The sequence below is a fragment of the Aspergillus clavatus genome, genomic scaffold (genome assembly GCF_000002715.2).
Source record: "Aspergillus clavatus NRRL 1 1099423829805 genomic scaffold, whole genome shotgun sequence".
Lineage (NCBI taxonomy): Eukaryota > Fungi > Ascomycota > Eurotiomycetes > Eurotiales > Aspergillaceae > Aspergillus > Aspergillus clavatus.
This window is the reverse complement of record NW_001517094.1, coordinates 4,276,559-4,291,531: the sequence shown is the minus strand read 5'-3', so window position 1 is coordinate 4,291,531 and position 14,973 is coordinate 4,276,559. Positions and strand designations below refer to the sequence as shown.

Sequence of the window (14,973 nt, the reverse complement as noted above, 5' to 3'; positions counted from 1 at the left end):
TCATCATCGCTGTCCAAGGTAAAAGGCATAACAGACTATAAGAACTACTTGGGTTACCAACGTGCGTATATAAACGATGTTGGCCGGATGACTCTCTCGACGCTTCCTAGCCTACAATATAGTCTCACGCCCTGACACTCCGATCATATTATTCTTCTCTTAGGGGTTGACATGGTCCTCGATTGCGGACCATCGACGCCAATAGAAGAGCACAATGAATATATTGGACGTGTATCGCGGTCTAAACACAACGCCACCTCTTGCTGCATACATCATAACGTCTTAAGCAAAGGTGTCTGCTGCAAACCTCCCCTTATTCATTTTTGCCAGCCAATTCTGATACTCGTCCTCGCCCCTGACCTCTCCATTCGCCTCAACGGTAGCCATATAGATTCTCCTCGCCACCGCGAGAACTGAGTCTCTCAGCTCAACCGGTCCGCATAGATAGAAGCGCGCCTCGCCCTTATACATATCAACGAGTGTCTCGCGCTCATCCCACAGTTTATCCTGGACGTGCTTTCGGTACGGAAGTCCAGAATAGGCATACCGCACAGTGACAATACCCGCTTCTTCCAATTGATCGAGTTCCGAGCCATAAAGCCTGTCATGTTTGGGTGATTTGCAGCCGATGAAAAGAAGTCCGGGTGCAAGTTTCTGTCCTTTTTCGGCCCGACAGACTCGTTCCTGGACGAACGCGCGGAATGGCGCAATGCCGGATCCAACGCAGATCATCACCATGGGGGTTGTTTCTGGATTATCCGGGAAAGTAAAACCAGAGTTGGATGGACGGATTGAGCAGAGGATGCGTTGGTCCGGTTTCAGGCGGGTGATGTAGTGGGTTGAGATGCCGAGGACTCGTGTTTCCCTTGCTGTTGGCTCTGGATTGTCTACAATGGACACGGTTAGGGAGCATGATCTTGCGCAGTTCAAGGGAGAGGATGAGATGGAGTATGGCCGGGCTCGAAGAGGTTGAAGCATGGAGATGAAGTCCGCGAAGGATATCGTAGACGATGGAGCATGCTCCAGAAGGTCTAAGATGCTGATTCTCTTGTCCTGAAGAGAGGTTGATGAGGCGGCCTGGTGGCTTAACTTTTCTCGTTCTGTCAAAACAGGGGTCGATAGTGAGATGCGTTCCAGAATCTGTGGTAAGTTAGTATGAACAATAATATAGTTGAATTAGATTGGAATTCTTACCTTTTGTGTGGCAGGCTGGGAGAGCTCAACATATCTGCTCAAGGCCTCCTCCACGGATATTTCTTTGCCGATGGGTAACACTGTGGATAGTCCTCCAGTCACTTTCATGTATGTGCCTTCCGCAAGGCGGAAAAATCCCATCGCCCTTTGAACAGTGACTGGGGGGTTCATTGGCAGGATATGCAGATAATCACCGACTGTGTATTCCGCATTGGGTGGGAGCGCAAGCTCAAGGTGTCTTTTTGCTTTTACACCTGATGCTGTAAGCAATTTGTTTTCGATCACGGAAGCTTCAATAAACTCCTGCCCGTTGGTGGCTTGTCTCAGATGGTTGGTGAACTCAACTGTTAACTTGCTGGGCAAAGGTCGGAGCTCTGAGATCGTGTATTTAGCTCGTAAGGCCGGCCACAGTTGGTTTCCGTACCAAGTTTCGAATGTCTCTTGCACAACCATTGAGGACACATCAGCGAGCCCTAACTCGAGCAAGCGATGTGCCCCCGCATCACTTAACAGTCTGTCAATAAGCTTCGGGATGCGGTGGAATGTCGCCGTCCAGTCGCGATTCCCACAACCGAAGACTGCAAACGAGACTCCGGACAGAATGGGCTTCTTGATTTTTTGCAGCCAGGAGACGAACTTAGCCGCGTTGGCAGCTGGCTGTCCCTCGTAACTGGCTGCTAGGATAATTACCGGCCAGTCTGTTGGTAGCTTTTCCAATGCTGAGTCCAACGGTAGCATTGTGGGATTGAATCCATATCGGGACGCATCGCGGCTAAACTGACGAGCTAGTGACTCGCATGTGCCGGTATTGGATCCGTAAAGAACGGTGATGGGCTTTAATTTATCTCTCACAGCTGGGGTCATTGTTGCTTCTGGGCCAGGCCTACTTTTGGCCTCCTGATCATTGAACAGCCGATTCGCGAGTTGCACAGCGTCGATGCCTGGTCGTGGTTTCACGCGGAGGAAGAAGTTCCTTAGCCGGAGAGTCACAATCTGGTCAATATCGAGTTCATAGTCGGGGTCATGTTGCTCGACGTCGAAGTTTTGCGCTAGCAGTGCGGTGATCAACACCATCTCAGTCATAGCAAAAGGTCGACCGATGCAGGAACGTGCACCATTTCCGAAGGCCTTAAGGGACGGCTAAAATGAGTACCGGTAAAAGATTAATGAGAAACAGATGTATGTACGTACCTTCCAGGCATTCTTTGGCAGAGCACTCAGCTCCTCGTCTACCATTCTTTCCGGCCGAAATTCATCTGCATCCTCGCCCCAGACGTCCGGGTCCCGGTGAATGGCCGGCAGGAGAGCAATGATCGTCTGGCCTGGCATCAAGGAATACTTGTCTTTGCCGATTACTGTAGGATTTTGTCTATCTTTGGGTTTAAAGGCGATGACAGGAATAGTCGGCCACAACCGAAGCGATTCGCGAACGCAGGCAGTTATATAGCGAAGTTTCGAAAGGTGCTTGGAGGTGATTCGACCACTTCCGACGACAGCATCTACCTCATTCTGGACCTTTTGCCAGACATCTGGGCTTTTGACAAGATAGTAGAGAAGAAAGGCAATCCCACCGGATGTTGTTTCATGGCCTGTTACCGTCAGCCGGAACTGGATGAGCATCGTCATGGCTGGCCAGAGCCTACATACCTGCTATAAGGAATGTGACCATATTGTCAATGATACTTTCCTCGGACATCTGTCGACCAGTTTCAGGATCGCGACCCTTGATCAACACATTCAATATATCCTGGTTCTCAGTCGGATTTTTCCGTCGAGCATTGATCAGTTCCTTTGCAAACTTGCGAATGAAATCGATATCGCGATCATATTGCTGCCGATACCACCATAAGAGACGAGTTGCAAAGGCTGGTCTCTGCGCCCGATAGTTGGACTCCCTCATAAAGCCGTCCATTGCCTGCGCGAAGGGGGGCTTTTCTTCCGAGTAGAGGGAATTCAACCGCACGCCCATTGCACACAGAGTGACAGCATCAAGCGTGAATCGGGTACAGTCCTCTTGCACATTGATCGGTTTTGACGGACCTTGACGGGCCCATTTTAGGATAAGCTGCGACGCAATATCGTAGATTCCTGCACGTTTAATTAGTGATTCTATTCTAGTTCGCATCAAGACACTTAGTCGCTACCATGGAACATATCCTGAATAGGAACGGGACCAAAAGCAGGCACGATAATCCGGTGAGCGATCCCCCAATTTTGCTCGTTTGGATGCGCCGTGAACAGGCTGTCATGGACGAGGTTTCTCATCTGTGATAGCGGACCAGACACCGACTTTACAAAGCGACTCTCGTCGCACAGCTCGTCGAATAGCTCATGGTTGCTGACGACTATGCGGGTGATGTTGACAATACTAAGTCTATATATAGGCCCTGTGCCCCATGAGCTTCTGTATCGACCGGGGTCATAAAGATACATACCATGGATATCCCCCAGTCGCCGAAGGCTCTTAACGGTATACTTAGGATCGATTTCAAGTAGACTCCCGATATAGGGGAGCCCTGGTGGTTGTGGAATTTCCGACATTGCAAGTTAGCCCCAAGGTCAGTGCTGTCGACTCAAAGGCCTTGCCTACCTCGGACTTCTCGTTCCAGAGATTGGTATTTAATTCCATCTACACTTACAGCCTCGAGTCCGTACGCCGTCTTTCGTAATCGAAGGATTATGAGCACACCGTTATACGGCTTCCGTCTCCGTCTGGCGGGTTACCGGCCTGGTTTGTCGGACCATGCCTGACAGCAAAATAGCCGAATCATGTTCTATAGCAGAAAGATGGCAGTACATACCCCTCAAAGGACACAATATATCTCCATGAACGGTGCGGTTAGAGTGGACGCATCGCAAAACATACATCTTACGCGTGTGCCATGCTATAGTCTAGCCATCCAGATACTTAAGCCCATACTCAAGACTAAGAGTCAATATCAGCTTACAGGTGTACAAGGAGCAAAAGTGTATAGATCAAAAAGGAATGAACAAATTTAGTGTATGAAGGAGAAAGGACTTACCTCACGACAGCCGCAGATCAAAGGATGGAACAATCGATGAAACGAACCTGTAGAGAAGCTAGGTCTAAACCAATCTCAATCTTGGGCCAACGCTTTCCGAGATTTCTACGGAGAAACCAGGTCTCTTGCTTGTCTGCCAGCCGGAAATCAGCTGTCTTCTACCCTTCTCATGTATCCGTCTCCAATATTGCTGATAGGACTTTCTCTTCTGTCACTGCACTAGCAAAAATAACATCAAAACTCTCTGGCAACACCCCAAAACACCCACATCGGGCTCTTTTTCTCTGCCTCCGGGACCGCGACCATGGCCACATCACTGCCGCCCTTGCTGAGTATCTACCTCCGGAGTCTAGCAATGGGCCAGGCGTCACTATTTTGTATGATATGCTGCTTTTCACTTTATGTAAACATGAAGCTATTTCGTCACAGTCTCACGTTGCCCTATGGTTGTGCCCTACTTAGTAGTCGGACTTGTTCGCTCCAATGCCAATAACCTTCACCTCTCCAATTCAGATTACCCCTTTACCCAACGAGCCTACCAACTGTAATCTTTCACTTTGCATCAAGTCACTGTTCCTTCAGTTCCTTCAACTGGGCGAGATGCACAGCCTTCCTCTGGGAAGGCCAACTATCAACTTCAGCTTTCGACGGTGGACTTTGCAAAGTCCGCTTTCCAAGATACTTTGTGTCCATAAAACGGTCCCAGAAAGTAAAGTAGTTCGCCATATTGCTCTTCACGACCAAATTAGCAAGGGGCCAAGCGCTGCGCTGGAGGGACCACGAATCACAAATGAAGCCAAGGGGAAAAAAATAAAGAAATGGAGACATACCTTCATTCCCCACATCTGGTGATGAATTGCATGATACACACCACTCGCACCGGTCAAACGCCCGTAGATCGTAAACGGACTCCATGGGAGACAGTATCCAGAGTGATCATCCACTTGCTTCATAGTAGCGAAGGTGAAGAGCACGATGGCTTCCCGATTACTCAGACCGACTATGACTTGCGCCATCACGCACGCCATGATATCCGAGAGGAAGCTTTCGGTGAAGCTGTTGTACAGGGCGCCGTAGGCGTACGGGGTGTGTAGCTCGTGGTGGATGGAGTGGATGTTACCTTTATTTGCAAGATGTCAGATACTACATTAGCTTGGGTGAAGAATGGGCTTACGGTATATCCACTGGACCTTGTGTGCGGTGAAGTGGAACCAGAAAACCCATGTATCTATCACTGCCAGGGCGAGGAGTTGACGGCCTAGTAGGAATGAGACATGGATGATAGTCGAGGCTATTCTCTGTAGTAAAATTTGGGAATCCCATGAGTAAGTAGAAGGATGGTGCGGCGGGTAATAGCTCCAGATTAGGTCTGTCCACCAGGCTGAAGTCTCATCGCCTGCTGAGCCGATCCCAAGGTAGTCCATAACAAATCCTAGGAGTAGTTGGCCTACATGTAGGGTCAGGACCGTCTTGATGACATGAGCTTTTGAGGGGATATTGCGGCGGTGTTCTTCTTCCGTCGGTTGCAGGCGATACTCAGGAAAAAGATCAAAGTAGGCGAGAAGTTCGTAGAATGTCGCCGACAGCCAGTAACTGGAGACAGGGATGACGGCTGTGAGCTGGGCTTCATTGAATCCGAAGTATAAATCTGGCCGGTGAACGCGGCTGTGCAAGGATTTCATCAGGGACTGGAAGAGTCCTGTGAGTTCCTGGGTTGAGCCCATCTTTAGAGTGGTTTTATAAGGCACTATGATCGAGTTGAGTAGTTAGGTCAAGTCGTTCCTAACCGGTCGGACGTATAAATACGTATTGGCTCTTCGGGCTCCGGCGAATGGACGGTGTGACTAGCTAGGTACATGGTGATGGAGACCTCAATTGAGTGAGCAAGAGCGGCGGCTTCCGAGTCCGACGGACCGCAGAAAGTCTGTCGTCGTCGGCAGTATGTGGAAGGTCAAGGAATATCCCTACGCTATCTTGCGTTATGTGATTTATATCGATCCTGGTCGTAGGTGTCTATTGTTTCTGCTTACTGTCAACCGGTGGTCAAACACTGCTGGATAAATCAGGCTACCTTGGATAATCATCCAACCTAACTGAGATAAAATTTCGCCCTGTCTATTTTACAATGCTAGATACGTTGCTCCTGAAGCCTTATGTCGGCAAAGCCCTGCCTTCCTGTCTCATCCCTGTTCAATGGCTTACACTTGACGAAGAGACTGGTCAACAGCCCAACAGGCGCCAGTACCGCCAGTGCTATCCAGACGTAATGCAAGCTGACGGCGTAAGTTTCAAGTATTTTTTGTTTGGCTAACGGATATCCGTCAAGAGACGACAACTTTTCGATGGCGTAGACTGCTGTACCACCGTCTTTATACTGCTCCGCTACCGCCGGGAGGTTCTCCAAGCGCGAAACACGAGCAGTGTACGTATTAGAAAAGATGGCGGCGCTGATTGCAAGGCCAAGTATCTGGCCAGTGAGCCTGAAGAAAACCAGGGTGCCCACTGCAAGACCGACATCATCAACATGCATCTTCGCCTGCAAGGGAATGGCGATTATCGTATACAAGATGCCCACACCTATACCCCCCGGAACCTGGAGGCTCAATTGAAGGCTTCTGGAAGATTGCAGGTCCAAAAGCGACATAATCCCGACACCCACGCTGATGGTAACCCACCCTGTCCACATGATCCAGTTGTACTGGGAACAGAAAGTAACCAAGAACGCCGCAACTGAACCAGAAGGAACGGCCAGGAAGCTGAGTGGAAAGGCACTGATGGCGGAATCTATCGGTGATTCCTGCTGGACGCCTTGAAAATAAAGAGGGAGAATATAGATAACAGAGGCTGTTATCAGCCCATGGATTAGAGACCCAATCATGCAGCACACAGAAGTTGTGCCTGCAAGGATCCGATGAGGAAGCATGGGGTCTTCAGCGCGATATTCATGGAGTACAAGGACTCCTAGTATCAGCGGCCCGATTGTCAGTGGCACGTATGTCTGCCACGCCCTCCATGGGAAAAGCACGCCTCCCCAGCTAAGGGGAGCGATTGTGGCAGCAAACCCAATGACAAAAAGCCCCATCCCGACCCAGTCAATGCGCTCCCATTTCATTCGCGAGGACATTTCGACCGGTTTCAGACGAAGAAAGAGCATACTGAGTGCTGCACCCACGCCTAGAAGCGGCTTCGACATATTAGCGCATGATGCTATTTCCTCTACTGGGAAGACTCTTGCTTACCAGATCTATCCACGCAACCCATCTCCAACTGACATACGTCGAAAAAGCTCCCCCTACCACAGGTCCCAAAACGGAGCCCATAGCGGTGGGAATGTTTAACAAGCCGACATAAAAGGCTCTTTCTTTCAGGCTAGTTATATCGGTGACGATAATCTCAGTCAGTACATCCACCCCTCCACCGCCAATCCCCTGGACGAGCCGGCCGGCAATGAGCACATAGATGTTCGGCGCCCCACCGACAAGGGCCGCTCCAGCTGCAAATAGGAAGACGCAACTGTAGAGTAGATATATTCGACCGAAGATGTTGGAGAAGCTGGTGACGAGAGGCTGGGTCAGCACAGTTAACAGCAGGAAGACCGAGTTGGCCCAGAAGTATTGCACGGTCGACGCGGAAAAGTCGTTTTGAATACTCTGCGCGAAATTAGAATCAGCATCGCAGTCTCTCAGGGGGTTCCTACCGGAAGGGCTATAGGAAAGATCGTAGTCTCCAGCGCATGCGTGAAGGCGTAGAGTGAGAGGGATAGGAAGGTAAGATAGAATCCCACGCTTTTGCCTTCAGTGGCCTGGGACATGGCAAAATCTCGCCGGTTCCAAGATTAAGAGGGCCAGGAGATCAGAAACAAAGGAAGGACGCGGGTTATAAAAATATGGATACCTATCAAGGAGCGGCTTCCGCCCCCGAGACGAGTAAACACGCTAACTGTGCATAAGACCGGGGTTTACCCCTCTGCCATCTTTCTACCACTTCTCCTGCACTTCAGTCGAATCCAGAATGAACGCTGTCGACTCTGCAGAGCCTTTCTGGGGCCCTCCGACTTCGAAGGCTAAGTCTGTATGCCATCTCGCGCGTTTCTTCGTTTGCTGACCATCGACAAAGCTTCTGCGAGACGGACTACGCGGTGAGCAGATACATCGCCGAGTTTATCAACAGTTTGACAAATGTCGTCTACAGTAAGCAACGGCAGCGAGGTATACCGGAACGAGTGTGTGCAACTAATCATTTTCATCAGTAATCTACGGCATTTACGGATTGCGCTAGCTGCGACAGAAAGCGAACAAACATGGTGATTCTTTGCGTGTCCTTCCTTATTGGGGCTTAATGGCGGTCGGTCTGTGCTCGTTGGCATTCCATGTCAGCCTCAAGTACCACACCCAAATGAGTATGTGCCGCGTATTTCCCCTCCCCCATCAGCTAACCATCCGGCTCATTATTCCCTTCACTAGTGGACGACCTCTCGATGCATTTTGCCACGACCCCTGTCCTACATCGTATTTTGACAGCCAATTCTAATCGCCGCGACTCAGTCGTCATGGCTATCGTACTGGGGTCTATGTTGCTGTTTCTGGTAACATACCATGTAAGAACCGATGAGCTGATCCTCCACTCCGTGTCCTTTGTCGGCACGGTGACGGTCATTGGGATTCACACTATGCGGCTCGTCAACAACCGGACGCTGCCGGGCTCAGCTTCCCGAAGACAAATCTGGGGAATGGTTCGGTTTGGAGCTGGTCGGTAATCCGATCCGGCAATGACATGCGAAAAGACTAACATGCGTGGATAGCAATTTTCAACCTAGGGTATTGGCTCTGGCTGATTGATCGGTGGGCCTGCGGCTTCTTGAGAGACGCGCGAGAGGCAATAGGTCTTCCTTGGGCTTTTGTATTGGAGCTTCACGGGTGGTACGTTTCAGAATTCCTATATGTTTTTCTTCCCCAGGACACTAAACGAATTGGAATAGGTGGCATATCTGTACTGGAATAGGCGCCTATGTCTTCATCGCTGTTGTAGATCACCTGGTCTCGGGCGAGGATCTAAGGGATATCCAGCAGTCATTTGCCTGGCCTGCTCCGTGGGCGTCGAGGTCAATCTTCGCAGGACGAGGTCCGTCCGTGGATGGGGGGGGTAAGGGAGAAGCAAAAGTGAAATCACGACTAGGTTTCTAAAGACAGGAGAGGCTGAGAGGGTGAGGCCAGAGACTCTCAGATGTTTCATTTGCTTATTCTTGAGGCTCGCCTAGTCCTTAGCTTAGCACCACCCATCGAGGTAGATGCTTTTGTCAGATAGTTTCCCTCCTTTAGATAGCATTAAGAATTTTCTTTTACGCCTTAATGCTATAGGTTGTATAGTCTATGATATATCTAAGAGATTATAAGCCTTTACCTTCTATTTAGGGATTTAATTAAAACTATTCCTGGAGTTGCATTTGGTCCGGATGGGGGCGGGTTCGTGGCCAGTTCATGGCACCAAACTGATCAGGGTTTAAGTCGAAATTTTAGGACTCGGAACCTACTCTAACCCAATCTAATTTAGTATAGATTTTAACTTAAAACTTAAGGCTGAATATAACTAATCTATTTATATTAAGAGCTAACTTACTATAGGTAGATTTAGATTAGATTTGGATTAGTTAAATTATTATTTAAAATCTAAATTTTTTTATATATACAATTTTAGAATACTTATTTATATAATAATAATTATTATTTAAAATAACATTTATTCAAATTTAGATATATAAAGACTTCTCTTTGTGATATCAGTGAATGAAAGTAGATCAATGATTACTAAGGTTGACCCTGGGTTACTAAGGTCAACCTAAGAAATCTCTATAATATCTATAACTTATCTTTTAGATAGATAGCTAGTAGCTAGATATAAATATAAGATCTTACTCTAGATAAGTAAAGAGATATTAACTTAGTCTATCTCTCTTTACCCCTAGTAATATTACTTTACCTATAGTAATTCTATCTAATAGTATATCTAAAATTATAAATAATAAGAAATTAAATACTCTTACTCTACTAAACTTATATTTATTTTAATAAATACTTACTACTCTTCCCTATAAGTAACTACTAAATTTAAGCTAAAAGATAGTAGGATAGTTATACTTAATAAAGAGTTTTTATTATAAAAGAACTCTCTACTAAGCCTTACTAGAAGAGATAAAAATAAAATAAGATATAGTAACTCTAGGTTAGAGAAATATTATTTAGTTATTAAAATAAGTCTTAACTAAAAATAATCCTTATAAGATAATATTCTTAACTCTCTCTACTAGAACTACTAGTAATAACTAGCTACCTATAATAAATAATCCTACTAAAGATTTATTAGAGGATATAAAATAAGCCTTTATTAAATTATTTAAGATAATAGCTTAAGGAGTACTACTTACTAATATTAATATATTTTTTTAGAGTATTTACTAAAAATAATATAATAAATAAGTACTACCTCTAAGATTATAAAAGATAAATTATTATTATAGATTATTATCTATCTTTAAGGTCTTAAATCTTACTCCTATCCTAGAGTATAAAAATATATATATAAGAGATATTATCTAAAAATAATAAAAAAGAGTTAAGAAATATTTTAGGGATATCTTATTAGTAATAAAGAGAGTTTCCTCTAATTTAGAATATTTTATTATTATTAAGTAGAAACTTATAGGATATATTTATAAGAGATAGAAAGTAGATAAAACTTAATTATAGATTAATCTTATATTAATAATTATTAATATAGAAATCTTTTATATATAGCTACTAAAGAACTTTAAGAAATATAATATAAATAATAAAAGATAAGAGAAATATAAAAGCCTTATCTAAGGTCTATAATTTATATAACTATATATTACTATCTTAGATAAAGCTATAGTATATATCTCTCCTCTAGTATATAAAGCTTTCCTTATTTAAAAATTTATTATTAGAAGTTAACTAGAGCTTAGGAAAAGATAGATAAAGAATTAAATATAATTATAAATATATAATAAAGTAGTTAAATACTTCTTTCTTTATAAGAATAATTTAGTTACTACTTAATAACTTAGAGGTAACCTATAGTTAAAATTATAATTTAATTAATATAATAAAGATTTAATAAATCTAAGTATAATTATTAACTCTTTCTAGCTAAGGAGAAACTTCTTATAACTAAATAAGAATTTATTAAAGTAGAAACTATAATATTATTAGAATAAAGTATATTTTATATATAATAAAACTAGATATCTCTAACTATATCTCTTAAAGATAATAAAAAATAGGAAAGATTAATAAATCTAGAGATACTTATTAATTAAATAAAGAAAGCCTCTAACTACTAAAATATATAATATAATCTCTTTAAAAATAGGAAGAAAGAACTACCTAAGAGAAGGAATCTTTAATTATTATAAAGAATTACTAAGATATATCTAAATATAATAGGTATTAACTCTATATATTATATAATAAAAGTATAAAGTAAGAGATAAATAATATAGATTAAGACTTTTATTAATTATAGAGCTAGTTATTTATTTATATTATAAATAACTACTAGTTATTTTAATATAATAGAGCCTTTTTATAATAAAAGAAAAATATCCTTAGTTATATAATTATTAAATAAAGCTATAATAAATACCTACTAATAAATAAGAATACTAATATAAATTAGATAATAGACTAATCTTACTAAGTTATAGATCTTAGATACTAATAAATATAAGATAATCTTAGGTTATAACTAGCTAAAAGTTACTAATCTATAGATTAACTAGTAATTAAGTTAGATAATCCTTTAAAATAAGAGAAGAATATACTTTACTTATTTTATTAACCTCTAATATAAGATTAAATATTATAAAGATAACTTAGTATAGTAGGTAACTATAAAATAACTAAAGTAGATCTTATAGAAAGGAAAGTTAATAATATAATTATATCTTTTTTAAACTAGTAAAAAGAAATTAATAACCATAAATTATATAAATAGATAAAAGACTTTAAGAATATATTCTAAGAAGAACTTAATCTAGGAATACTACCTATCTAAGGGATAGACTATATTATTAATATTAATAATACTAAACTAACTAATATAAATACTTACCCCTAATTATTAGAGAAGTTTAAGAAAACCTACTACTAAATAGAAGAACTACTATAAAAGGAAGTAATCTAGGCCTTAGTAAGCTAGTAGGATTTACTAGTAGTATTAGTCCTAAAGTTAAAAAGAAAATAATAAATATATATAGATTATTAAGTACTTAATAAAGTTATTATTAAGAATACTTATCTACTTCTAAGAATTTAGGAGTTAATTAACTAAGTTAGTTAGGTAAAGATCTTATTAAAAATTAATCTTCTCTTAGGGTACTAGTAATTATAAATAGTAAATAATTTAATTATTAAGATAGTATTTAATACCTTCTTTAGGAAATATAAGTTCCTTATAATATTATTTAGACTCTGTAATATATCTATAATATTCTAGATATATATAAATAGTTAATTATAAGATCTCCTATATATAATAGTATATCTTAATAATATCTTAATATTCTTAGTAAGTAAAGAGAAATATAAATAATATATATAAGAAGTCCTTACCTAACTATAGAGAAACCAGCTATTTATAAAAGCCTTAAAGTATAAATTTAGTTAATAAGAAATTAAATTCTATAGGTATATTATTAGAGAAGGAACTATAAAGCTAATACTAGCTAAGGTAGAAGTTATTACCTAATAGCTAAAACTAAAAAATATCTATAAAGTATAATAATTTCTTAGACTTATAATATATTATTACTAGTTTATACTAAGATTTATATAGGTTATAGCTACTCTTTATAATCTACTAAAGAAGTTAGATAAAGACCTTTAGAAGAAGAAATTCTACTTAATTACCTAAATAGTAAGATGCTAAGATACCTTTACTAACTTAAAAGAACTAATAATTATTATATTAGTATTAATAATTCTAAACCTTAATTAATCTTATTAAATTAAGACTAATACCTCAGAATGGGTAGTAGGAATAGTTTTAATATAGGAAGATAAGAACTATAAACTTTATCTAATTATATTTAATAGAAGGAAGCTTAGTAATATAAAAAGAAACTATCTAATATAAAAGAAAAAGCTACTTATAATAAAAGAAGTCCTTTAGAGATAGGACTACTATATTAATAATAGAAAGATAATAATAGTAGTAACTAATTATAAGAGTCTTTAATATCTTATAAATATAACTAAGTATTTAAAGTAGCTTACCTAGTAGGTAGAAGAATTTTAAAGTTATAACTTAGAGATCTACTATTAAAAAAATAGTAAAGTAATAGTACTAGATATAATTAGCTAATATCCTAACTTTATAGAAGAAGGGCTAGGTAATATTACTAAAAGAACTTTACTTAATATACTAGAAGTATAGGAGATAATAGAGATAAGATATTTTAAAAGCCTAAATAACCTTATAGAGTATAAATAGTATAATATTATAGTAGAATACCTAGAGCTATAGGTCTTACTATAGGATAAAAAGAAGTAGGAGCTTATACTAATAATAGCCCTATCTTTTAAACTAAAAAAAGAGGTGCTATATCTCTTACTAAATTAAATTATAGATAGATAATATCTAAGAGAATGATTTATATATTACTAGAAATTAATCTATATTATAGATATTAGAGATACCCTATATCTAGAGATTCTATTCTAAAGGGACTTCCTATAAGGAATATATAGAGAATATAGCTATATAGGCTACCTAGTATTACTAGGAGCTATTAAAACTTAAGCCTAGTGGCCTTCTCTATAATATAATATTTAAGCTATAATTAAGGAATGCCTAAATTATTAAATATTATAAGGGCTAAAGAAATATCTTAAATAGGAATAGTAATACTATATAGTAAAGAAAGATATCTAGCCTTTTAAACACTAGGGTATTAACCTTATTAGATACCTATTAGTAATACTAAATAGTAATAAATAGATTATTACTGCCATTAACTATGTAATAGGATAGGTTATTATAAAAGCTATTTTATATGCTATAGATAAAATAATAGTAAAGTTCCTATATAAAGAGATATTTACTTAGTATAGTGCTTTTAATAAGATAGTATCTAATAATAGTATAAACCTTCTATTATATATAGTAGAGATCTTTATAAAAATCTTAAAAGTAAAATATTATATAATAATACTAAACTATCCCTATATAAATAGAAAGAATAAAAACCTTAATAGACTCCTGGGCTGAATACTTATAAAATATTTAATAGGGAAACTAATATAGCTATAGGATAAATATCTTTATTTAGCTATATTTATAGTATAGATATATACCTATATAAATACTAATAAAAGCCCCTTCTACCTACTATATAGGATTAAACTAAGATTACTAGGAGATATAAGAGAACCTATAAAGGAAAATAATTATAATAAGCTTATAAGAGTAATATATATATAAGTATTAGTAAATAAGAAGCTATTAGAATATATAATTATAAGAGAGATAATCTAAGATTTATAAGTAAAAAAAAGTTATCTTAAGAAAGGCTAGTAAGTCTTTATATAAAATAAGAGCCCTTAGAAGTTTAAGAGTAAGTAATTTAAACTATATAAGGTAATTAAGGCCCACCTCCTTAGAATATATATATTATAGGAACTAGATAGATATAATCTAAAGAACCTTATTAATAGATAGAGACTAGTAAAAGCAGAGA

At 39.6% G+C, this 14,973-nt stretch overlaps 4 protein-coding genes across 4 annotated transcripts, besides 1 other annotated feature; 1 reads left to right on the top strand and 3 right to left on the bottom strand.

Moving 5' to 3' along the window:
* Positions 1-282: 282 nt before the first annotated feature.
* Positions 283-3,735, bottom strand: ACLA_032390 (bifunctional cytochrome P450/NADPH--P450 reductase; the record flags this gene model as incomplete). Its single annotated transcript, XM_001269929.1, has 6 exons — positions 283-1,140; positions 1,195-2,322; positions 2,386-2,783; positions 2,842-3,282; positions 3,339-3,581; positions 3,630-3,735. 6 exons carry the CDS (start codon positions 3,733-3,735, stop codon positions 283-285), a joined length of 3,174 nt encoding a protein of 1,057 aa, XP_001269930.1.
* Positions 3,736-4,784: 1,049 nt separating this feature from the next.
* ACLA_032380 (sterol desaturase family protein) lies at positions 4,785-5,941 on the bottom strand (the record flags this gene model as incomplete). Its single annotated transcript, XM_001269928.1, has 3 exons — positions 4,785-4,949; positions 5,048-5,337; positions 5,392-5,941. 3 exons carry the CDS (start codon positions 5,939-5,941, stop codon positions 4,785-4,787), a joined length of 1,005 nt encoding a protein of 334 aa, XP_001269929.1.
* A 404-nt stretch (positions 5,942-6,345) lies between these two features.
* ACLA_032370 (putative MFS transporter) lies at positions 6,346-8,028 on the bottom strand (the record flags this gene model as incomplete). Its single annotated transcript, XM_001269927.1, has 3 exons — positions 6,346-7,401; positions 7,457-7,867; positions 7,915-8,028. The coding sequence occupies 3 exons, from the start codon at positions 8,026-8,028 to the stop codon at positions 6,346-6,348; spliced, it is 1,581 nt and encodes a 526-aa protein (XP_001269928.1).
* A 200-nt stretch (positions 8,029-8,228) lies between these two features.
* ACLA_032360 (ceramidase) lies at positions 8,229-9,400 on the top strand (the record flags this gene model as incomplete). The annotated part of the gene is made up of 6 exons (XM_001269926.1): positions 8,229-8,284; positions 8,334-8,439; positions 8,496-8,616; positions 8,681-8,965; positions 9,019-9,136; positions 9,196-9,400. 6 exons carry the CDS (start codon positions 8,229-8,231, stop codon positions 9,398-9,400), a joined length of 891 nt encoding a protein of 296 aa, XP_001269927.1.
* A 2,830-nt stretch (positions 9,401-12,230) lies between these two features.
* Positions 12,231-13,595: a mobile genetic element.
* The last annotated feature ends 1,378 nt before the right edge of the window (positions 13,596-14,973 follow it).